The sequence below is a fragment of the Triturus cristatus genome, chromosome 4_1 (genome assembly GCF_964204655.1).
Source record: "Triturus cristatus chromosome 4_1, aTriCri1.1, whole genome shotgun sequence".
Taxonomy (NCBI): domain Eukaryota; kingdom Metazoa; phylum Chordata; class Amphibia; order Caudata; family Salamandridae; genus Triturus; species Triturus cristatus.
Genome location: NC_140585.1, coordinates 301,405,100 through 301,429,687, shown reverse-complemented (window position 1 = coordinate 301,429,687; position 24,588 = coordinate 301,405,100). Strand labels below are relative to the sequence as shown.

The following is a 24,588-nucleotide window of genomic DNA, read 5'->3' as shown; positions in this document are numbered from 1 at the left end:
TTAATTGAAGAGGAGTAGGTGCCAACCCACCGCCTGAGTCCAGGAACCATAACTTTCATACATTGACATGTCTGAATCCCACAAACTGGCACCAAAGAAGACCTTCTGGGCATCTGCCACGTAAGAGGAGGTATCGGAGACAAACTCCATAAAAGCGCCACAGAACAGAAGAATGCCATTAGGCTAAGCAGGGCTTTCATTTTCAGCCTGTTTTGGGGTTTCTTATCTCAGTGTCATCTTATAAGTAAAGACTAGGATCAATGAGAATGAGTTAAAGGTAATGAGGAGAGACCACATTCTGAGAAATGAAACAGGTAAATTCCAAAAATATGTCTCCATCTTTATATCTTCCCCCTTTCTAGCAACTGCCTCTTTCTTTGCTTTTCTCCGCTTGATTTCTCTTCTCTTTGCTTACGCATCTTTTTAGCAATAAACCTCCATCTGTAACCTCCTTTATTCTTTAGTCACTTATCTTGCATCAACTTTTTTCTATTTTCATATCTCTTTCACATCTGCTCACTTTTCCTGTTTCTGCCTTATTTAGTGGGCTGTTCCTTTAGCACCTCTTTCCCTCCTTTCGCTTCCACTCTATTTTCTACAGCTCTTCCTACTTTTTCATTCTGTTGCCATCATTGTTTTACTCCTTTCTTTGGGACTATATTGCTTCATTGCACTTGTAGTCGCCCTTCTATTTCCCCCTCTGTGTTAATATAATTTATTCTGTGACTTTTGTTCTTCTTTCAATTCTCTGATACTATGGGTACCCTGACCATGGCAGTACCTGGAAATATCGGCCTTTCCTGCCCCTTCACACACTGCCATAGAAAACTTTAAAGGAACGGAGTGTTGCTTCGAAGCTGCCCCTTGTGGGCTGGACAGCAGGACTAATGGGCAGGACAGGAACTCCGCCGCTTGCACAAAGGGCAGACCAAGAATCTCTCTATACACGGCCATCTGTATGAGCATCTGAGATCCACGTACCCTATGGTAGATAAACAGCAATCCAGTCGGTGGCACCCACAACTAGGATTGCCATAATGTAGAGCAGGAAAAACAACAGAACTGCCAATACTGATGATCAACTAACATATCCCATCCTTGGTAAACAAAACCTTTTTTCTTCTATAGACCAAGGAACCTACGCCAAACAACAAACAATTTTACAAAAAAACAATTGTCTGTCCACTGTACATAGTGACATTAATTTTTCAATGTTAGCACAAAAGTTGTTTACCAAGGATGGGATATGTTACTTGATTGAATGTGGGATGTGATCAGTATTGAGTGTGGTATGTTGGATGTGTGAATATTGAGACGTGAGAGTGGTGAGGTAAGCCTAGATGGCGGCCAGTCATTGTTGTGCATTTTCTTAAATATTTTGGGTGTGTCTTGAGACTTTTGTACAGAAAAGATTTGCTATACAAAAAAGAAAACAATTTAACTGAATCATTTATTTAAATAAAAACTATTGATTAGTTGCGGCTGTCATTGATAATTTGTGCATGCGCCGTTTGACTTTATTCGAATTGAGCATCAGTATTGGCAGTTCCGTTGTTTTTCCAGTTAAGGGGCTCAGCCTTACTGATTAGAGCCAAACCCACTATTGTTCTCTTCATAATGTAGGGCAGGCATGTGGATCTCAAAGAAAATACTTAACTGTTATTAGGCATCCGAGGGCATGGCAGGAGAAAGATTAAAACGGAAGTGAGGCGGCAACTTTCCTTTCCTACAGCATTTTAATGCTACCATAGGCAGGATTATGCTTATTTAGTGGGAAAGGTGGAAGAGTTTTCAGAATAACAGACTACACCAATCAGATCTCAGTTTTTCATAAGGAGGGTGGGAATCTCAAATCCTGAACCAGTTTGACACATGGGTGGGGTCAAGTGGTGAGTAGGATTCACGTACACACACTATGTAATTAGCAGCATCCCATCAGTTGTGGAGGACCTGATACACTGAAGGAATTATTGCTGATGGGATGTTCCATATTGCAACTAGTTGGGAGGGGACCGAGGTTAGCCTGATATTTGGAAGAGTATAAAGGAGAGGCTAGCAGACTGAAGGGACTGGATTTTCGGAACTGCAATGCGGAACAGATCTAGGCTCCAAGGGAAGCCAGGATACTTCATCTTCTGTATCAGCAAAGAAATAAATACATTCATTAAGAGTTTCACGGTTCTGTGAACCCTTCACATGGGGAAATGTACAAAATTATGGGTTTATTGAAAGACAATGTAGTCTATCTGCTGCCATCTTTTCTGAGAAAAATATATATCAAAATTCTCTGATAATTTTCAATGTTTATATATTTATTGCTTCTTCCCACAGACTGGCAAGGCCTTGAGGTCGATGAGAACATCCTTGATGCAATATTGCTGAATACCACTCGCATAGGCCATGGATTTGCCATCCTAAAACATCCAGTGGCATTGGAACTGTCAAGGAAGATGGCTATCCCATTAGAAGTTTGTCCAGTCTCCAACCAGGTATGGGCAGTTTGGGGGAGACAAAGAGGCAATACAATATGATCAGGTGAGTGGAGAGGATATAGGAGGAAAAGATCCAAATACTGAGCTGAAAGTCAGCTTTTTTACTTTATAAAGTGTATGATTTGGGAGCATGGGCTCCCACCATTCAAGTTGGCCACATAAATGCTCTAACCCCTTCCCCTATGGTGCGACATTAGTCCTTTCCTCTCTCATGGGTCCTGCCATAGGGAATTGCCAGAAAAAGGTGGTGATGAAGTACAGTTTGTAGCTTCAAGAGCGGAGACCTGAGGTGCCTATTTTGTGCGGCTACTGCTAAATGCACAGTGTGCAGCATCAGAGCCCCAACAGTGGCCGGAACCGCTGGTGAGCCTGGGGTCGGACCTGTTCCAGCTCCCTCGAGTTGAATGGGAACCAATGCCTGTGCAGTATTACTGCAGAACGGGAAGGTGAGCGACCTGATCTGGGAGGCAACATAAAGTCATTGATGAAGCTATGCGATTGACCCGTGACTGGCATTCGCCATTTTGGAGATTGGGAGCCAGATGCGAGACAACGATATACTACCTGCTATTATACTGACAGAAAGGCCCTCCGCCTGGGAAGATAATGATAAAGTCATAACACTTGCTGGTTGGTATGAGTGACTGAAAATGCACAGCAGGTGGGAGGAACTTCCGGACCTAGGTTGATCTACTATACGCAAATCCCAGGGTAAGTGTTAAAGTCAATGGCGTAAAGTCAGCAGATTTTTCAATCCAGAGAGGTACTAGGCAGGGTTGCCACTGTCCCTCCAGCTCTTTGCACTGGTTTTAGAACCACTGGCATGTCTAATTAGAACTAATCCAGACATAAAGGGGTTTCAGGATAGCAAGGGGCGGATGCTAGACGAGCGGATCTCTCTTTATGCGGACGATATCCTGCTAAACCTATCTAGCCCGAACACAACGCTGCCTCCCATAGTCCACCTGGTCAAAGAGTTTGGAAAAACGCCGGGTATAATATTAATTGGGGGAAGTCTAGTCTATACCCCATCGGACACACCCTGGTACTCTATACCAGGGCATCTACAAATTGCCAAAGATGGCTTCAAATACCTAGGACTATATATCTCCACCAATGGAAGCTGACTGACTCACACATAACATTAAGCGGGTCCTACAAGAATTCCTAGGTAGATGTTGTCATGTGGAGACGTCTCCCCCTGACATTGCTAGGGATGGCGGCCATGTACAAAATGATTATGCTCCCCAAACTGCTTTATATCCTTCAAAATACGTATTACAAAATCCGAGATGCGATCTTCAAGGCAATTACAGATGAGGTGTGAACAGTGCTATGGGACGGTGGCCACCCACGAGTAGCACTTCAAACTTTGCAGTGCAGTCAGTACAACGGGGGAATTGCCCTCCCAGACATACTGGCCTACTATAGAGCAGCAGCGCATCTGATAGTCATTAATGAATGGGGGCATGTATCCCCGGTGACCACCCTACATACATTCTGGAGAGGTTACAATTCCAGAAATACTCCCATCTGCATTACATTTTTGGGGGACCCGGAATGCAAAGTTTATTACCCGCAACACCGAGGGTGATTGAAGCCTGGAGAGGGGCGGAGAGACAGATCAAATGGGAAAAGAGACTAAATCCACACCGCTATGGGAGGGCAAGCGACTGCCGGAGTTAGCAAAACAGCAGGGCTTCAAAGAGTGAATATAATACGGAAAGGAGATTTTGAACTTTTCCAGAGCTACAAAAGAAGTATCGTTTGTCCAATAAACAACTATACAGATACATACAACTCCAGCATGCCTGTAAAGTGCAAAAACCCGAGATAATAGATATCCCTGAGTATGCCCCTTTAGAAGGATGACTTCTACAGGGAGAAATACCGGAAAAGGCAGTGTCCTGGACGTTCAAAACGATAATTAATAATATCCCTGACACATTATCTCCACTTAGAAGCAAATGGGAGTAAACCACTGGCGTACTGGAAGACATCGACTGGGAAATGGCACTAATGCATCCCAGAGAAGTAGCAATTAAGCTTAGGTTACACCTAATACAGTTCAAAGTCCTACATAAGATATATTATGATAGAGCCAGACTCCACGCCATGGGTAGAGCAGAGACCACAGAGTGTCTACGCTGTAGGGCGGATAAGGGTTCCTATATTCACACTCTATGGGAATGCCAATTAGTATGCAGGTATTGGTTACGAATAGTAACAGAGCTTGACAATGTACTCAAAACTCAGATCCCAAACCACCCAAAATACATTCTGCTAGGCATAAACACAGAGGTTGACATTCCCAGACACAAACTCCTACTGAGTAACCTAGGGCTCATAGTTGCCAAGAGAGATATTGCCAAATACTGGGGTAGCGCAGAATTACCCACCATAACTGAATGGCGGGCAAATATGGATTTATTCATGGGGGCGGAAAAAGTGGTATACAAGGCAAGAGGGTGCCCCAGGAAGTTTAGGAAGATATGGCATCCGTGGCTGACCTATTAGTGACTAGAGGTGATAGACATGAGCCCGAACAAGACGCAGTTTAGTACACAGGAGGACCGCACAAGAGGGGTAATGTGTTCCGGGTCCATCAGGGTACGAGTTAAATAAGACATGCCTAATGTATAGGATGAGATGGTGGGGGGAAATGTCAAAAGGGCTTATGTTATGGTTTGACCTCGCCTCGCTCACCCTCCCCGCTTCCCGCCACCGCAGCTTAGCCCCGCCCCTTTTTCCTTCTGTATCCCTCCCCGCTTCCCGCCACCGCCGCTTAGCCCCGCCCCTTTTTCCTTCTGTATCCCTCCCCGCTCCCGCCTCCCAGCTGCCCCGCCCACCCGCGCACCTCGCCTTATATGGCGACCGTGCGAACGCGCAGCGGTCACGCGCAGCGGGCGCGCCGAAGGCGCGCCAAAGGTAAGCCCGTCCGCGACCGGATCGCGACCAGCGCCAGGACCCCTGGCCCACGAAGACCCCGACCTACCCGCCTGACGTACTCCGCCGCCACCCTCATCGCACTCAACACCGGCCGACTCCCAGACTGCCACCAAGCCACACCACGACTCACCCACGGACCTTTCAGCTGCCACGCCTGCAAGTTCTCCTGCATCCGGACCTGCCCCGCACCAGCAGCCGCCAAGCCAAACACCAGCAGCACCCACCTCAAGTGCATCCTGCTCAACACCCGCTCCGTCCACAGACACGCCGTGGAACTCTGGAACCTCCTAGACGCCACAGCCCCTGACGTTGCCTTCCTCACGGAGACCTGGATGAACGCCTCTTCAGCTCCCGACATCGCCATCGCCATCCCGGAGGGCTACAAGATCGTCCGGAGGGACCGCAACGCCAACCAGATGGGAGGAGGCATCGCCATCATCCACAAGAACACCATCCGTCTCACGACCAGCACCGACAACTCCCTGACCACCGCCGAACACCTGCACTTCCAGATCCACACCGACCCAAACACCACCCTCAGAGGCACCCTGATCTACCGACCCCCGGGACCACGCACACAATTCAGCGAGGACATCGCCGACTTCGTCAGCCCGCATGCCCTCCCCTCCGCCGACTACATCCTCCTGGGGGACCTTAACTTCCACCTGGAGAACAACAACGACTGCAACACCAGCACCCTGCTCGACAACCTCGCCAATCTTGGACTCAAGCAGCTGGTATCCACCCCCACCCACCTCGCCGGACACACACTCGACGCCGTCTTCTCATCCTGCAAAGACATCGTCTTCAGCCACGCCACAGAGCTCCAATGGACGGACCACAGCTGCGTCCACTTCACCTTCAAGAGAACGACGACCCACCACCACCAGCAACAGGCCGCCCGAAGAAGCTGGAACAAGATCACAGCAGACCAGCTCGCCACCTCCCTGAGCCAGCACCCCCCTGCCAGCTCAGCGAACCCCAGCCAGGCCGCCAACAACCTCACACAGTGGATCAGCAACTGCGCGGACGAACTCGCCCCGCTGAGGACCCCGCCCAGCAGACCCGGCAGCAAGAAAGCCCCGTGGTTCACCGACGAACTCAAGAGCTCCAAGAAGAACTGCCGAGCCCTCGAGAAAGTCTGGAGAAGGGATCCCACACCGGACAACAGGACCACCTTCAAGCTGGCCACCCGGAAACACCACCAGCTGATCCGCGCCGCCAAGAAAACTGCTTTCAAGGACCGGCTGGACAACAACGCACACAACTGCAAGGAACTCTTCAACATCGTGAAAGAGCTCTCCAACCCCAGCGCAGAAAACAACGACATCACCCCATCGCAAGACCTCTGCAACTCCCTCGCCTCATACTTCCACAACAAGATCGCGGACATACACAACAGCTTCAGCAACCAACCAACGCACACCAAGACCGAACAACCACCCCTCACCACCACCCTCCAAGCCTGGACTCCGATCAGCACCGAAGACACCATCCGCACGATGAACTCCATCCACTCCGGATCACCGACCGACCCCTGCCCTCATCACGTCTTCAACAAGGCTGACGCTGTCATCGCACCCCACCTGCGAGACATCATCAACACATCCTTCGACACCGCCACCTTCCCTGAGAGCTGGAAGCACGCCGAACTCAGCGCGCTACTCAAGAAACCCACAGCGGACCCCACCGAACTCAAGAACTACCGCCCCATCTCGCTCCTCCCGTTTCCAGCCAAAGTCATCGAGAAGACCGTCAACAAGCAGATGGCCGCCTTCCTCGAAACGAATGGATCCCTCGACCCCTCACAGTCCGGCTTCCGAGCCAATCACAGCACCGAGACCGCCCTCATCGCCGCCACCGATGACATTCGAGCCCTGATGGACAACGGAGAAACAGCGGCCCTCATCCTCCTAGACCTCTCCGCAGCATTCGACACTGTCTGCACCGCACCCTAGTACAGCGCCTCAGCAACGTCGGAATCCAGGACAAGGCGCTGGAATGGATCATCTCCTTCCTCGACGGAAGAACACAAAGTCCGTCTACCACCGTACAAGTCAGAGGCCACCGATGTCATCTGCGGCGTCCCTCAAGGATCCTCGCTGAGCCCCACCCTCTTCAACGTCTACATGAGCCCCCTCGCGGCCATCGCACGGCAACACCACCTCAACATAATCTCCTACGCCGACGACACCCAGCTGATCCTCTCCCTGACCAACGACCCCGCCGCCGCCAGGGCCAACCTACACGAAGGGATGAAGGACGTAGCCGAGTGGATGACGACCAGCCGCCTGAAGCTGAACTCGGACAAGACGGAGGTCCTCATCCTGGGCTCCTCACCCTCCGCCTGGGACGACTCCTGGTGGCCTCCCGCCCTGGGCACCGCACTCAAACCGACAGACCATGCACGCAACCTGGGCTTCATCCTGGACTCCTCCCTCTCCATGACCAGGCAAGTCAACGCCGTCTCCTCGGCGTGCTTCAACATCCTACGCATGCTACGGAAGATCTTCTGGTGGATCCCCACCGAGACCAGGAGGACCGTCACCCAGGCCCTCGTCACCAGCCGACTGGACTACGGCAACGCCCTCTACGCCGGTACCACCGCCAAGCTCCAGAAGAGACTCCAGCGGATCCAGAACGCCTCAGCCAGACTCATCCTCGACATCCCACGAACCAGCCACATCTCCGGACATCTGAGAGACCTTCACTGGCTCCCCGTCAACAAAAGAATCACCTTCCGCCTCCTCACCCACGCACACAAAGCGCTACACGACCAAGGCCCGAGCTACCTCAACAGCCGAGTCAACTTCTACGCTCCCAAACGCCACCTCCGATCAGCCAACCTCGCCCTCGCCGCCGTCCCCCGCATCCGAAGAGCGACCACAGGAGGAAGGTCCTTCTCCTACCTGGCCGCCAAGACCTGGAACTCCCTCCCGACCGACCTGCGCCTGACCCAAGACCACCTCTCCTTCAGGAAGAAGCTGAAGACATGGCTGTTCGAGCAGTAGCGGCACCCCCCCACCCCCAGCGCCTTGAGACCCTACGGGTATGTAGTGCGCTCTATAAATGTCACTGATTGATTGATTGATTGACCTGCATTTCTACAAATACTGGTTAAAGATTATACTCCTAATTATGTAACATGCGAGTTGTACCTGGCTGATTTCTTTTTTTTTTTTTATAAATAAATAAAAACTGTTTAAAAAAAAAAAAGAGAGAATGCACAGCAGAAGACTGGGAGGATGTACCTCATTTGCCCGATTTTTTGGGATATACTTGGGACGTAAGAGCTGTACACCTCTGTGCTAACCCGAATGAGGGGTTGACACATGCCCTGATAGGTGCTAAATGGCACTAGATGAAAACAGGGATCTGTGAACTACAAATCAATCAAAATCTTAGAAAAGCACTAAAATCCACGCATATGTGTGGGTACGAACCATTAGAGATCATTGACATTGGAGCATACTTACTGTGCCATGGGAAAAACAGAGCAAACTTTTGAATAGAGGAATGTCCCGAGAGGGCTCAGAGATGCAGGATTGCTGCTGATAGGTTAGGAGTGGACTGACATGGTTGTCATGTCAAACTCTGAAATTAAAGCCCTACTCCTGGACATGAGAGGAAACCTGAAGGTGATAAATCGTGAAATTGTTTTCTTAGAAACCTGCTTGGACCACATAAAGCAGAAGCTTGATTAGGAGGGTGCCTGAATCACACAGTGGAACATCGAATTTCAGACCTAGAAGATGGAGCTACTATCTTGCATGGCAAGGTACAGCGTATGAAAAATATTTTAGGAGCAAAAAATGAAGATGTTAAAGTACATGCATGGTGCAGTTATGTTTGAAGTACTGACTACCTCTGTCTACAGAGCTGTGAGAACTGGCAAACTTTGTTGAAGCAATAGTTGCTGATATGTTAGAGCGGGCCCATTTCTCGGATGTGTGTTTGATAGAGCGAGCACATAGATCACAGACCCTGGGATGCCACATATACGAATAATCGCCCCTTTTTTTTATTTATAGGGATCGGAAAACAGCCCTACATCTGGCCAGAGAGAAGGGAAGATTCTCTTCCAGGGGATCCTCATCAATAGTCATAAGCACTAAATATTCCCGCAGGGACCCCGGAGTATATCAAAGAAATATATATAAAATCACATATATATCGCTCTAAATATCTATATATATATATATAGCTATATAATTGTTTTCCCACAAAAAGCAATGTAGCCTTACGAAAAAGAAAGGCTAATCAGTTCAGCAGGAAAAATTGTCTGCAACAACAGCCATATATCCTGTTTTTTCTTGTTTAACAAAAGAAACATACTCATTGGAAGAATAAACAAATACTTAAAAGAGACACCTGAATTCTCTTATATGAAAAATGCAGAAGCTGCAATGTAACTAGAAAGTAGCTGAGTTTTTAAAAACTTTTTTTGTCAAAAAGTTTAATCAAAAATCATTTGTTTTCTCTCATTTGACGTATTTCATCTGTTGAAGTAAGAATCTACCTTTTTCTGACAGAATCTTTCTTTTTTCTGTCATATGATGCCTTCTCTTTTCGATCCTTGCCCCTCCTGTTGCAAAAAGAAGGCTAAAACAGATTCACACTCTGTGTGCATTCTCTGTCTCCCTTAGACTCATTCTCCAGAGACTTGCCAACATTGTAAAAATCTTTCGAGTCGCACACTCAAGGAGAGAGAAAGGATCGTCTTTATGGCCTCTCTGAGAAGCAAAAGTCAACTACTTCCAGAGGAAGATCTCCATTGATGCACAGGAAGAGGAGAACCAGATTAACTTCAAGAAGTAAGATACCTATCTGCCCTTCTTCGGCGTCGGGCTCGGCGTTGAAAATGCCTCCAACGACAATTTCATAAGTTTCACTGTTGACGTGGCTGCCTTCGAAGGAATTGGAACGCGATTAGTCATCGAAGGAAAAAGCAGCAGGTATGACGTCTATCCATCGATGACGTACACTGGTGTCAGATCTGCCCCCTCCGTTGCCGTCAACTCGGCACCAGTCAACAACGAGGAATCGGTCTCCGTTGGCATCGGCATGCTCAACATAAAGACATCTGTCCTTCGTTACCATCAACCTGGCACCGGTCAATGTCCAGGCTTCGATCTAGATTGATGTTATCTCGACGTCATTCAAGATCTAAAAGCTGCTCTCCGTCATCATCCCTACGTATGACGTCGAGGCACCGGTCTCCATCGGCAGTTTCACACTTGAAGCAACAGTCCCTCTCTCTACGGCGATGACCAAGACCCTTCCGACAACAAGACTCCAGTCTCGGTCGGTGATACTTCGCCCGAAGTCAAGAATCCGAATGCCATCAGTGTCTTCCCAGCACTCGCAAGATATGCGACATCGCTAGACATCGGGGCACTCACAGCTCTCGATGTCAACATGCAGATCACCAACAGTGTTCTCAGTCTATCCGTTCGGCGTCAAAGGGACGCTCCGGGTCTACAGGCTTGCAGTCGAGATTGCCGCAGGTGCCTTTGTCAAAGTCGAGCAGTTCCATTTCTCCGTCCCCTGAGCATCAGACACGGAGAGAGGCACCCAAGGCAACGGATCTTCCTGCACAGCAAGATAAGGGAGGGTAGAGATCACCTTCTGTGCATCTATCACCCAGATGGCTCTTACCAGTCCGTTACTGGCATAAATCCTCCACAGTGCAGGTAAAACTACCTATGGATTACTCTAGCCCTCTGCACAGATAACCTCTGACTGGATTGGTGCAGACTGTGGACCTTTCTCCTACTGCTTCTCCCAGAGCTCGTCAACGTGACCGGGCAGCAACTCCATCACCACGTAGGAGGTCTTCTGCACGTAGCCACCGCAAAAGGCATAGGTCACCTTCATGGTCCTCATCTTCGACCCATTCTTCAACAAGCATTTACAATGCAATGGTCTTGGCAATATCATAGGTAGAGTTATTGGTATTGCTCATTATTTTTTTATCATTATTGTATCCCTAAATAAATGGCATTGTCATTTCTATTGGCATTAGCTTTTTTTTTTGCATATGTGATACCTATTGCATTAGCAGAGAGAGAGTGAGGTAGTGAGATAGAGAGAGTGAGGTATTGAAATAGAGAGTGAGGTAGTGAGAGAGAGTGAGGTAGATAGAGAGTGAGGTAGTGAGAGAGAGAGTGAGGTAGATAGAGAGTCGAAAAAGAAACAGCATAGTTGGGAGTTCTCTTTAATAATACGAATTGATTTCTAGCCAAATTAACCCTTTTTGCAACATTAATCAATGTTCTTATAATGTATACTTTGCAGTGTGTATGCAGTTCTGGGATGAAAGTTAATAGCTCACCATTCTATATTAGGACTTTAAGTTATAAATGGTAAGTAACAGAAGGATGTCTCTTTTGAAAGCAGTAATCTGTTTACGTCATATGCACCCTGTAATCTACTTAGTACATGTTCTATTAACCCTCTGCACTAACTTCATATGAGTCAAACCTCAACTATACAAAATGTTGCTCGCTCTCCCGGAAGATAATTAATCACACAAGTTTTCTCGACATTTATGTGAGGCCTGGTAAATGCCGGCGGAAAGAAACGCTGCAGCAGGTGCTTCAAAAGTTTAATAAACTTTTGAACACGGCGCCGCCAGGAAGCCAGCACCCGGTGTGGTGGCACCGGTCGCACAAACGCAGAGTCGAAAAAGAAACAGCATAGTTGGGAGTTCTCTTTAATAATACGAATTGATTTCAAGCCAAATTAACCCTTTTTGCAACATTAATCAATTTTCTAATAATGTTTACTTTGCAGTGTGTATGCAGTTCTGGGATGAAAGTTAATAGCTCACCATTCTATATTAGGACTTTAAGTTATAAATGGTAAGTAACAGAAGGATGTCTCTTTTGAAAGCAGAAATCTGTTTACATCATATGCACCCTGTAATCTACTTAGTACACGTTCTATTAACCCTCTGCACTAACTTCATATGAGTCAAAACCTCAACTATACAAAATGCTGCTCGCTCTCCCGGAAGATAATAATTCACAAGAGTTTTCTAGACATTTATGGGAGGCCTGGTAAATGCCGGCAGAAAGAAACGCTGCAGCAGGTGCTTCAAAAGATTAATAAACTTGCAAACACGGCGCTGCCATGAAACCAGCACCCGGTGTGGTGGCACCGGTCGCACCGCCCTAAAGCCAGCCCTGATCCCGCCCACTTCGACCACTGGCACGCATGCATTTCAAATTACACACCTGCCTCACCTTTAAACTTGCTGGGGACGGCCGCCGGTGCAATCTGCAGAGTTCACAGGAGAGGAGGTGCTGGAGCCGGGAGGAACAGCTGACTGCAGGGCAGGCTGATGCTGCTTCAAATCTAAGGCCGAAGACGAGGAGCCACGTAGAGGCCTCGCCGTCGTAATCAAGATGGTCTGTCAGTGGTACTGGTCACTCTCCCTCGTAGTCGCAGGCTCAGCTCTGAAGTGGAAAAGGAGGAAGTGGGGTGGGGGATCCCAAAGATAAAGGGCAAAGGTATGGGGCGGGGCAGTACTGTACCTGACGCGTCACGCGCCCACCACAGCACCGAGTAAATAATCTGACCCACGATTGGGTCACAGAAACCCCAGGGCAGGTCAGCACACTCTTGGGGGCAGGTCGGGAAGTCGCTGCTGGTCTTGCAGGACCCTAAGTGGTAGCAGCTTCCCGCCTGCAAAGATATACGGCCCTGCAGGTGTTACTTACACCACTGCCTTTCTCCGAGGCAAAGCAATGCCTCGGAGAAACGCAGCGGTGGTTTCAGATTCGGGGGCGTGGCTAAAAAGTGGAAAGAAGAGCACAGAACACGCCCCCGAATCTGAAAAAGACGGAGCCTATTTGGAGGGACGGCTCTCTCCTCCAATGGCTGGACTCCGTTTAGGAAGCCAGCCAATGGAGAAGAGCCAAAAAGAGAGGCGGGCTAAAGAGCCCCTCTCAGAAACATTAAATCTCCGACTTCCGGTTCTGCCTTCGGCAGACCGGACGGTCCTCGACCTAAAAAGGGACTATTCTCCAACGTTAAAGGACAGTCCACCTTCAAGAATCTCTCCGGTAATTGATATCAATACTTTTCACGTGCTGGCTAGAGGAGTGCATAAGCTAAACACTAATATGCCCACTCCTCAAAAATATTTATCTGTCATTTTCGAGATTTTGCACCAAAGATTAGCAGCAAGACCATTGCTACGTTTGGTATCTGGGCTGGGCTTCTACAACCAGTCATGGACACCTTCCTCACTCAGGCATCTCTCAAAACGCCCCCAGCGAGGATCTAAAGAAGTACAAGCCCCCAGAGCAAGACCCTCTGAGGTATGATCCCCCTCCGAATTCCGTAATCATTGCAGCTGTAAAAGAGACTCCAGCAGTGGCTTCCTCTTCAACTGTGCCTCCAGACAAAGAGAGCAGAGCCCAGGACTCTTGGGGAAGGAAAGTTTGTGGCACTGCATATTCATTTTTGAAGGTTTCCAGCTCTTCAGCTCTGTTGGGTCGCTATGATAGGGCCCTGTCGGATTTGTTGTAAACATTTTATAGACAAGTTACCCAAAGAGGATCGCCAAGACTTCTAGGAAGTTCTCCCGGAAGGGGGCTTGGTGGCGAAACAGATAATCAGTGCCGCAGCAGATGGGGCATCTCTGGCTGCTCATTTTTATGCGCATGGCATATGTGCTAGAATATCGTCCTGGCTACGGCTCACTGCACTGAAGCCGGACGCCCAACAGCAAATTCTAAACCTACCCTTTTCCGGAAGCTCTCTCTTCGGCATACACCCAAATGATGAAATGGCCAGAATGAAGACGGAACTGGACACTCTAAAGGCTGTAGGCCTTGAAAAGACAAGGGAGTTCCGCGAGCAGATACGGGCAATATGACCGTAGACCATTTCATCAGAGGGTTCAAACCCCTCAATGGTCTGAGGCAACAACATCCGACCAAGTCACACTACCAAGGGCGTCGTCCCTCCCGTGGTAGAGGCACCCGACGCCAGTCCTCTGGTGGGGGGGAAGTATCGCCTATCGCGTACAAGAGTGGTGCAACATCACTAGTGATCAATGGGTACTTAGCATGTTGCAAATTGGATACTCTCTATGGTTTCGCTATCCACCTCCGCGATGCCTCCAGTAAAAACTCGGTCCCATCAGCTGCAACTTCTGCAGCAAGAGGTAGCCACTCTTCTACAAAATCTGCCATAGAGGAAGTTCCTCCCTCTGAACGAGGGGCAGGAGTTTAATCAAGATACTTTCTGGGATGAAGGAAAGGTCACAAAGCAGAGTTCAGACCTATACTAGACCTTCGCCTAAGTCCATCCGAAGAGAGAGATTTCGCATGCTGGCTCTCCATCAAATATATCCTCACCTCAGCAAGGAGACTGGATGTGCTTGATTGATCTTCAGGATGCGTATTGCCTTGTACCAGTCACCTTAGACCACAGGAAATTCCTATGCTTCATGGTAGGGACCAAACACTACCAGTACAAAGTCCTCCCTTTCGGATTGAAATCTGTCCCTTAAGTATTTACCAAATGCATGGCAGTAGTAGCAGCTGCTTTACACCGCAAGGGGCTGTTCATTTATCCTTACCCCGACGACTGGCTTCTGAAAGAGTTCATTTCCTCAGGACATAAAGGCTCATTACCAGATCTGTCTGACTTTCCTTCAACAGCTGGGCCTGCACGTCACCTCGGCTAGGTCAGTTCAGCAACCTACTCAAAGAATAAACTATCTGGGTGCCACATTGGATTCCAGCGTAGGAAAAGTGTATCCTTCGGAGGAGAGACTATCATCTATCACTCTGAAGTACAGCCAGTTCCTTCACACTCCTCAACCTACAGTCCGGCAGGTTGCCTCGCTCCAAGGGTCGATGGCAGCTTGTATCTTCCTGGTTCCCAATGCCAGACTAAGGATGCGACCTTTGCAACAGGATCTGGAGAACAAATGGGATCAGCGAACGGCTCAATGGGATGACAAGATCCTCCTTTCTCAGGTTGTGAAATCCTCCATCCCTTGGTGGACTTGTCAGAAAAATCTCTTGTTGGGAGTTCCTTTCCATCAGTCCCCTCCAACACAATCACTAATGCTTCCCTCCAAGGATGGGGAGCCCAAATGGGTCCTCTTCAAATTCAAGGTCGACCAAAGAGCAGGCATACCACATCAATATACTGGAGCTACAGGCCGTGCATCTAGCCCTCAAGGCCTTCTATCCCTCCATCCAGGCCAGCTTAATTTTAATCCAGACGGAAAACACGACCACGATATACTATCTAAACAAGCAGGGAGGGACCCGGTCTCGCCCCCTATCCTTGGAGGCTCAAGCGGTCTGGCATTGGCTTCTGGCCAGACAACTGTCAATAACAGCTGTCCACCTACCAGGAGATCAAAACGTTCAAGCAGATTCCCTAAGTCGTCACTTCGAAGATCAGCAAGACTGGGCTCTGCACTACAAGGTGGTGTCAGACATCTTCTTGGAATGGGGTCATCCAACAGTCTATCTCTTCGCGAATGACACCAACGAAAAATGCCAAGACTTCACGTCAAGATACTGCCGACCAGGACACAAGGGAATGCTCTTTTGATCAATTAGTCAGGGGACTTTTTGTACGCTTCTCTGCCACTTGCTCTCATTCCAAGGTTCATTACCAAACTCCACCACTCCAGAGCGAAGATGATCCTAATCGCACCGGTCTGGCTACGGCAGTGGTGGTACCCAGACCTTTTACACCTCTCGGAGCGTCTATACAGGAGGCTGCAGTGCAGACCAGATCTCCTCTCTAAAATGAACAAGAGAATCCATCATCCCAACCTTCCCTCACTGAACTTGGCTGCATGGCTCCTGAGGTCCTTCAATACGGCCATCTAGGGCTTCCTCAGGAATCAAGGAGACCCTCCACTAGATAATCTTATGCATTTAAATGGAAGAGATTCTATATGTTGTGTGTGCAAAAGGTGTTCCAGCCGACCCAAGGGCAGGAGGAGATAATTTTACCATATCTCCTGCTCTTGGCCAATTCAGGTTTTCAGTTTGCCTCCATAAAAGTGCACCTTGCAGCAATTACGGTATATAGAAAATCACCCTCACAACCATACTTCGTCCAGCTTCAGGTGGTTAAGGATTTTTTGCCAGGGTTAAAGAAAGTCTTTCCCCCAATCTGTTCCCTTTCTCCACCCTGGGAGCTCAATTTGGTTCTTACCAAGCTCATGGGTCCTCCCTTTAAGCCGATTCACAAAGCGACCCTTCAACATCTCACATGGAAGGCTGCCTTCTTGGTGGCGATCACTTCTGCTCATAGGGTGACCGAGATCCAAGCTCTCTGCTCTAAAGAGCTGTACATAGGGTAGCAATGAGAACCCATCCTTCGTTCCTTTCTTAGGTGGTGTCTGACTTTCGCATTGATCAATCCATTTCACTACCCACCTTTTTTAGGTCTCACCTACGCAGCGCGCATGCGATGCATAGGAGGAGACCTTTAGGCATCGATTCACTTTTTGGGCCAAAAACGTGCGCGCTTTGCATTGCTTTCAATGGCAACGCGTGCACATTTGGCGACTCCCTTGCGGGAGCGAGCTTTGAAACTATCTGTTTGTAATTAACTTGCAACCAGATGGTGCCCCTGCTCGCTCCAGCAAGGGAAACGCTTTGTGTGCTCTTGGCCGCACTCCCTCCACCCCTCCCCCCTCAACTGCATTCCTCGCATCCCATGGCGTTTTGCCTGGAGGAGCGAGCAGTGCCTCCTTGTTTACATAGAAAGGGTCAGCTTGCCTGCATTACTGAGTATATCGTATGTGTTTTAATTAATCGCCGAATTAAGTATTAAACATGAACTTGCAGCTTTGTGGCCTGAAACCTGATCCTGGCACCTGAGCATTTTGATGACCTGCTCTACCTCTCTCTCTACCTACCTCTCTACCTACCTCTCTACCTACCTCTCTACCCCTCCCTCTCTACCTCTCTCTCTCTACCTCTCTCTCTCTCTCTCTACCTCTCTCAAAGATGGCTGCAGCGTCTACGTGGGATGCAGTGGACTAAGTGGCAGCCGGAGCCTGATAACACTGCTTGTCCTTTAAAAAAAAAACAAGCATTGGCATAGCCAATAGGTCTTCCCTTTGGGACCTTATAAATGTTTAGTTATCCAGTACAAAATCCTTGGTGCAACAACATCAAGTGTTGCATGGCTAAACACTTATAAGTTCCCAAAGTCGAGACCCCCTTCCCCGGGAGTTTGGGGGTGCGGCAGAGCTGTGGGTTTCTGCCAATTTTGTTACAGCAGCCGATATTGCAGCTATGCTGCAAAAACGGCCTTGTAACAAAATCGGCCCCCCAGGGGCCCAAAACCGGCTCCCAACACTGGCGGCTCACTGGGGAAATGCCCAGTGCCCGCTAGGGCCGGTCCGGCCCTGCTTGTCATTCACAAGTTACAATATCGGCAGCATCACTAGACGTGCAAACTGGTGCAAGGCCTCCCAGGTGCCTTGCTTCTGCTCTACTGGTCCCTTTCTACTGAACTCCGCACCCAGACGTGGCATAAATCAACTTCTTTATCAACAGTTTAAACCAGCCCCTGCAATCAGGGGCCCGCTGCTGGCTGAATATTTACAAGGGCTCCACCACCACCCCTCACTTCTGCACTCAAAATTATTTTTAAGACTGCAAAATAACTGTCCAGGCAATTTGCAAAATGTGTAAACTGCTGATGTTAAAGCTTGGGACACAATTTATAAAATGAGAACCTCTAGAGTCTGCTGGTTAGGCATCATATAAATGTACAGATTCATAGCGATACTAACATATTAATTCCTACAGACTTAACTCTCAGTAGCAATTTACCTGCCTCCCTCCCGATGACAGATTGGTCTCTGATTCAATTTAAAGCGACGCACATACAAAATTAAACAAACTGCTTTGGAGGGGCACACAGTAAAAAAAAGTTGGCACTGTTGCAAGATGAAAACGTCATACAAATGTGTTGTGATAAAAAGCATGCACATTAATTCACTGAGCTATCCACACTACATTAACGTAATGTAATGTTTCTTGGCAATACTTGGTTTAGAACATCAGAAGCCAAAACAAGCATACAGAAAAAAAAGTATTCCTAAGTAGAGCCCCGAAGTGAGGATCAGTTAGAGGGTCGTCTTTAGAGCAGGACAAAACTAGTTGTCTTCAAGGAAATCACCCATATTTCAGCTTAGCAGCTGTGAATGGTGAATGCTGGGGCATCATTCCCAGTAGGAGCGAGGTGGTTACAAATAAAATTACACTTCACCTGGCTGGCATAAAACTGTGCTGGCCGGCAAGCTCAAGGAAAAGCAACCTGGCCCTGATAAATAAGTGCTGGTGCTAGGCACCGACACAAATTAAGCACTGCCTACACTTCAACAGCAGTTACTGATGCTACCATTTGGGTTAGGGATTGGAGAGTTAGCTTTACTTTCTGTGAAAAGTATATCGTCACTACTTAATCACACTTTGCGATCCATTGTCTACAGTCAGCAAGTCGAGTCTTGCATTTACCACCTGAAAGAGACTAGGTGATAACGGGCGATGTTGAGACACTACTGGCTTCCCGACTACCCAAAACTTTCAGTCTCATCCAAACTGTTAGATGTACACACTGGGCGATTGGTCGATGTGTAGAATTGAAGGGAATACACAGCTTTACTCTCCACCATGACTATAGCTAACAGCCCGCACTTACCGCCAGCGCTAGGCAAAACTGTGATGAATAGCATGCTGAACGCTGGGTTGCCGCAGATGGAACAATCGTTCCCAAATAGCACTTCCATTGCACTGGAGCAGTATAGAGATGAGCAAGGTATAAACACATTGGATACGCTGGCATACTTCAGGATAAAACAAGAAGTAGCTACGAGCATTGATTAATTTCCCTAGAAACCAGTGAAATATCATCCTTTAGCCTAAATGTTAGCACTTCTATGGTTCAAGGGGTTGGGTTTCTTTTAAACACATTTTATTGACTTTTCTCCAGTATTGGTTCTTTCATAGATTCATATGCTTGAATCATCCCTGCCATCATAGTGAGAGTCCCACGGTATCATTATAAAAGCAGTAGATAATACTATCATAGGTGACAATGCAATGAACAGTCACTGCAATAGCCCATCTACCTTCTTTTGTAAATAAGGACCTAACTTAAACAACAACCAATAAGGCGACAGCACCCTGTAGAACACTCCCAAGAGAGGCCGAGTTCCTCAAATTTTCTACCGCATGTCATGTGACAGGGAGTCCCCTGAGCTCTGATCAGTTTTTTCCTTCTAACTTCAGATATCTTCTAGAAAATGTTGGATTCTTCAAAGAAAAGTTGTGTGGAACATGTGGTAAGAAGAGGCTGCATGCTGAAGATCCCCATAAGAACTGTATTTACTGTTTATATCCAGAACATAAAGTTAAAGACTGCAAGATTTGTAGTACATTTTCTCAACCACAAACCTCAAACATAGAAAGGGTAGGTTGTTTATTTGGCTGCAGAGACTTTAAAGTAAATCTGATGTCTCTGAGGATGAGGAAAGCCCTGCCTCACATACCTCTGGAAAAATCAAAAAGGAGAGAGAGGTCACAGGACTGTCCTGAGGGTTATAGAAAAGCTTCTAAAAAATCTCGTCATGGAGCAGCAGGCCCCTCACAAAAAGGAAAGCGTTCTTTTCCTTCTGAGGAGAAAACCCATCTGGCCTCAAAGCATTAGAAACCCTCTTCAGGGTCATCTACTATAAAGATCAGTCTCTTAAAAGCTTGTGTCATAGACGGTAGAGTCCTCTGGGTCCCTGTCGATGCAGAAATCACCACCGGGGCATATTTCCCCTCCATCGTCGTCGACGATCTCATCGTTGAAAAAACCACCATCTACGAAGGTTTCCGATGCACCGTCGACAACAGCTCCATCGACAATGCCGGTACTGGTGGTGAAGATACCCTCTCCACCGTTGAGTTCCTCGTCGACGAACCCTACACAGTCCACGACTAATTCCACATCGACGTCTGCATCCTTTTTGACAACCACCTCTTTGTTAACAATAATCTCAAGGACAACTAGTGTGTGTGCGCATCGACGGCGATGGCGGCGATAACTTGGCCGTCAGTGCCCACTATGTCCTCGCCAATGACACAGACACTACTGCCACAGATGAAATTGCTGACGATGAATGCCATGACCAGCCTTAAAAGACCGGAGACGTTGCAACTAACTCCTCTTTATCCATCGACTATGTTCTCGACGACGAGACATTTTCTTCAAAATCTTTCAGTTTTTTCAACCTAACCTGCTTCAACATTTTTGGAAGAGTCAGATGAGATTGACATGTTTGGCCCTGCTCACAGTCCTCCTTAGCTTCATGTCCAGTATCAAGACGATGATGAAGAGGACTATGAGGGCTATTATCAACAGGACTTTCATGATTGTCATGTCAAACTAAAATACATGGAACCTGCTCGTGAGTCCATGGTCCACCCTCCTGTTGCATTACTTCAAGATTTACAATACATGTTGCAGGAATATCGTACTCATTTCCCTCCATCGACGAGTGCACCTCCGCCGGCATCTCCGGCATGCATGCCTGAACCTTCGCCTAGAGTGTCGCCAGGAATGGGTAGTGTTCTACCTCCACAACAGCATGACACCTCTGGTGATGAGGATGTAGAGAAAGGCAAAATTCAAAGTGCTAGACCAGTTGGCAATGAGTGGGAAGACTACATAACACCAACACCTGCATCCCCATCTCCTCAAGGAGCGGATTCTCTGCCGGAGGACATTGGCGGTTTTCACTCATTAATAGAGAGAGCAGCCTCTAGGTTTCAGTTACCGATGATAGTCAAGCAGTTTGACTGCTTTCTTTATGATTTTAAAGACCAATTTCAGAAGACTGTGAGAACAATCCCTATAATAGATCATATTTGGGAGGAAGGTGTGAATGTCATGAGAGCACCTGCTACAGTGATTGCAGTTTTACCTAGAATAGACAAGAAATTACAAGGCTTCTGATGACGGACAGCTTGTCTGGTCGGATAGCCAAAACCAGACTCTAATTACTCAAGCCACACAACGAGGTTGAGGAATCCTTCAGTGCCTATCACCAGTCCACCAGATAAAGAAGGTAGGTGCCTTGATAACATCAGCTAGAGGTTTACCACCCCCTCCGGTACTACTGTGTGCGCGGCCAACACGCTAGTGATATCTGAAAGAGACACGTTAGGGATAGATTCCTTACCTTAGAATATCCCCAGGCGTCAGACTGGATCCGAAAGGTTTTCGTCAGCAGTACGCCTGCACGTCGGTAGGCGTCGTCGTACGGCTCCGCGTAAGTCGCTGGCGTCATAGCCGCCGAGATGACGTTGTCGGAGCTACTTAGACGCGCCCACGCGCGCTGACATCAGTTCTTTCTTTTTCCACACCAGCAAGCGCAGAGCCGAGAGAGAGCAGTACTCATAGTTATTACTTTAACTTGGTTTTTGAGAACTTGTTTCTCTTGTTTTGTCGAGTACTCAACTCCTTGTGCAGTAGGGATGCCCGGTTTTAAGTCCTGTAGGACCTGCTGTCGGAACATGTCGGTGGCGGACCCGCATGATGTGTGTCTCTTCTGCTTGGGGCATGCCCAGGACCCCGAGGTGTGCCCCGATTGTCGGGCCATGGCGCCGAAAGCTTTGCGGGAGTGTTCACGAAAATTGTTGGAGGTCCGGCAGTCGGTTCCGCGCCGATCGAGGTCCCGCTCCCGTGGGAGGTCGAAGGACCGGTCGCGGAGCCAACACCATCTCTCGTCGGAATCGGGGACAGGTAAGTCAAGGCGCCATAAAAAGTCGAAGAAGCGACGTCGCTGTTAGTCTACCCCTCACTGGTCACGGGACACGGTGGAGGGGGCGGGTGGTCTATACCCGCGGCTCCGGTGGAGCCTCCGTCTTTGCCTGCGGCCTACCCACCTTTCCCGGGTCCGCACGCGACGCAGGAAGAAATACAGGTATTCCTGTCGGCCATGCGCTGTTTGTTTCCCATGTCGGGTCCCTCCGGAGCGCCTTCAGGCCCCGTGGACCCATGGGGTGGTTCTGCCCCTGTGCCGCCTCCCTTGGCCCCGGCTACGCCGGCACGATACCCTGCGGCGCCGCCGCCTCCGGCATCGGGGACAGCGTCGTACCTTGATTGATCTATTACCCCCCGATTCCCATTCCAGGTGGGGAGTTTGTCCCATTTTCCCGGGCACCTCGTCCTTACCGGCCTCTTCAACAGCCAGTGGACGAAGGGGAGTACTGGGAGGGGTCTGAGGACCCTCTCGCAGCTCAATGTGAGCGTGAGCCGGAGTGGGAGGGTGATATGGAAGGTCCAGGCGATTTGAATTTCTCTTCACAACCTGGTACACTGTCCCCTTCTTCCGTGGCTACGGAGGAGGTTGGGACTTTTTCAGTGGTGTTGTCTAGGGCGGCTGAGGCTCTTAACCTCAAGCACCCTTCTGTGCCTATCAGGACCAATTTCCTGACCGAGGTGCTGCAGCCAGCGTCGTCCGCCGCGGAGCCGCTGCTGCTGCCCTTCAACGACGCACTTACTGACATCCTGTTGAGCACCTAGAACAAACCTAACACAGGGGTTCCTGTAGATAAGGATGTGGCACGCCGCCATCGCCCGGCACCGGGCGACCCCAGCTTTCTCACACAACACCCGACGCCTCAGAGTCTGGTTATCCAGGCTTCTGCCTCGCCAAGCGCATTCCTTTCTGCTCCTCCGGACAAGGAATCTAAGAAACTGGAGCAGTTTGGGAAAAAGATTTTCACTTCTGCCAGTTCCGGTTTGCGGGCGGTGAATACTGCGTGCCTGTTGGGCCGCTATTCACGTTCTGTGTGGGACACCGTGGCACAGGTGCTGCCTCAGTGCCCTGTAGAAGCTCGGGCGGTGCTCTCCCAGCCCATTACCGAAGGGAGAGATGCTGCTAAATTCACTATCCGTTGTGGACTTGACACAGCCGATTCCCTCGGCAGGGCACTTTCCACAACGTTGACGCTCCACCGTTACGCTTGGCTCAGAAATACTGGCTTCTCCGCGGATGTCCAGAACACGTTGTTGGACATGCCCTTTGATGGCACATGCCTCTTTGGTGACAAGGCGGATAGCACCCTGGAATGCTTTAGGGACTCTCGGGCTACGGGCCAGTACTTAGGTCTCGCCACTACGCGCACCCCCTCGGGGTCTGCTTTTCGCTCCTTTCGAGGTCAGGGTCGAGGCGCCCATGTGCGTTCCTTTCAGAACCGCCGGCCAGCGCAGCCGCAGTCTCAGTGCAGCCGCGGTCGTGGGGCCCGCTGTAGTGGGTCCCGAGGCCAGCGGGCGGGTCAATCCACCACCGCCCCTGCCACCACCGCCTCAAAACCTTCCTAGTCCGGTGTTTCAGGCCCACCAGACGCCAGTGGCCGGCAGGATTCGCCATTACCTCCCCCACTGGCGCAGGTGGGTTCTGCAGATAGTCCAAAGGAGCTTCTCCCTCCCCTTCGAGTCTACCCCTCTAGCCATGCCACCTCAGTACCACCGCATGTCGGGGGATCACTTGGCACTTCTCCAGCAGGAAGTTGCAGCCCTCTTGGCCAAGGGGGCCATAGAGCGCGTTCCGACGCCAGAAGTAGGTCGTGGATGTTACTCCCACTACTTCTTGGTTCCAAAGAAGGACAAAGGTCTGCACCCTATCTTGGACATCCGGAACGTCAATCGCGTCCTCCGGAAGGAGAAGTTCAAGATGCTCACGCTTGCTCAGGTCTTGTCTGCCCTAGACCCGCAAGGCTGGCTGGTAGCGTTGGACTTGCAGGATGCTTATTTTCATATCCCCATCCTGCCAGCCCACCGGCGGTACCTACAGTTCACGGTGGGCCACGAGCATTTTCAGTTCAACGTGCTCCCTTTCGGCCTTACCAGCACCCCTCGTGTGTTCACAAAAGTGATGGGGTGGTCGCAGCTCATCTGCACAGATCAGGGGTTTGTCTTTCCTTATCTCCACGACTGGCTGTTGAAGGCGGGCTCGCCCCAGGCAGTCGTCTCCCACCTCCAGACTACAGCAGACCTCCTGCATTTGCTGGGGTTTGCCATCAACGTGCCGAAGTCGCACCTGATTCCCTCTCAGAAGCTCCTCTTCATCGGAGCAGTTCTGGATATG

The 24,588-nt window shown here is 49.2% G+C and overlaps 1 protein-coding gene across 4 annotated transcripts in view; it reads left to right on the top strand.

Moving 5' to 3' along the window:
* Positions 1–24,588, top strand: part of LOC146854818 (adenosine deaminase 2-like) — a 516,331-nt gene that overhangs the window by 385,230 nt on the left and 106,513 nt on the right. For all 4 annotated transcript variants that reach the window (XM_085652178.1, XM_085652180.1, XM_085652181.1 and 1 more), the window contains one exon: positions 2,332–2,489. In XM_085652178.1, the coding sequence (XP_085508304.1) occupies positions 2,332–2,489 (158 nt within the window). The remainder of the gene's footprint in view (positions 1–2,331; positions 2,490–24,588) is intronic.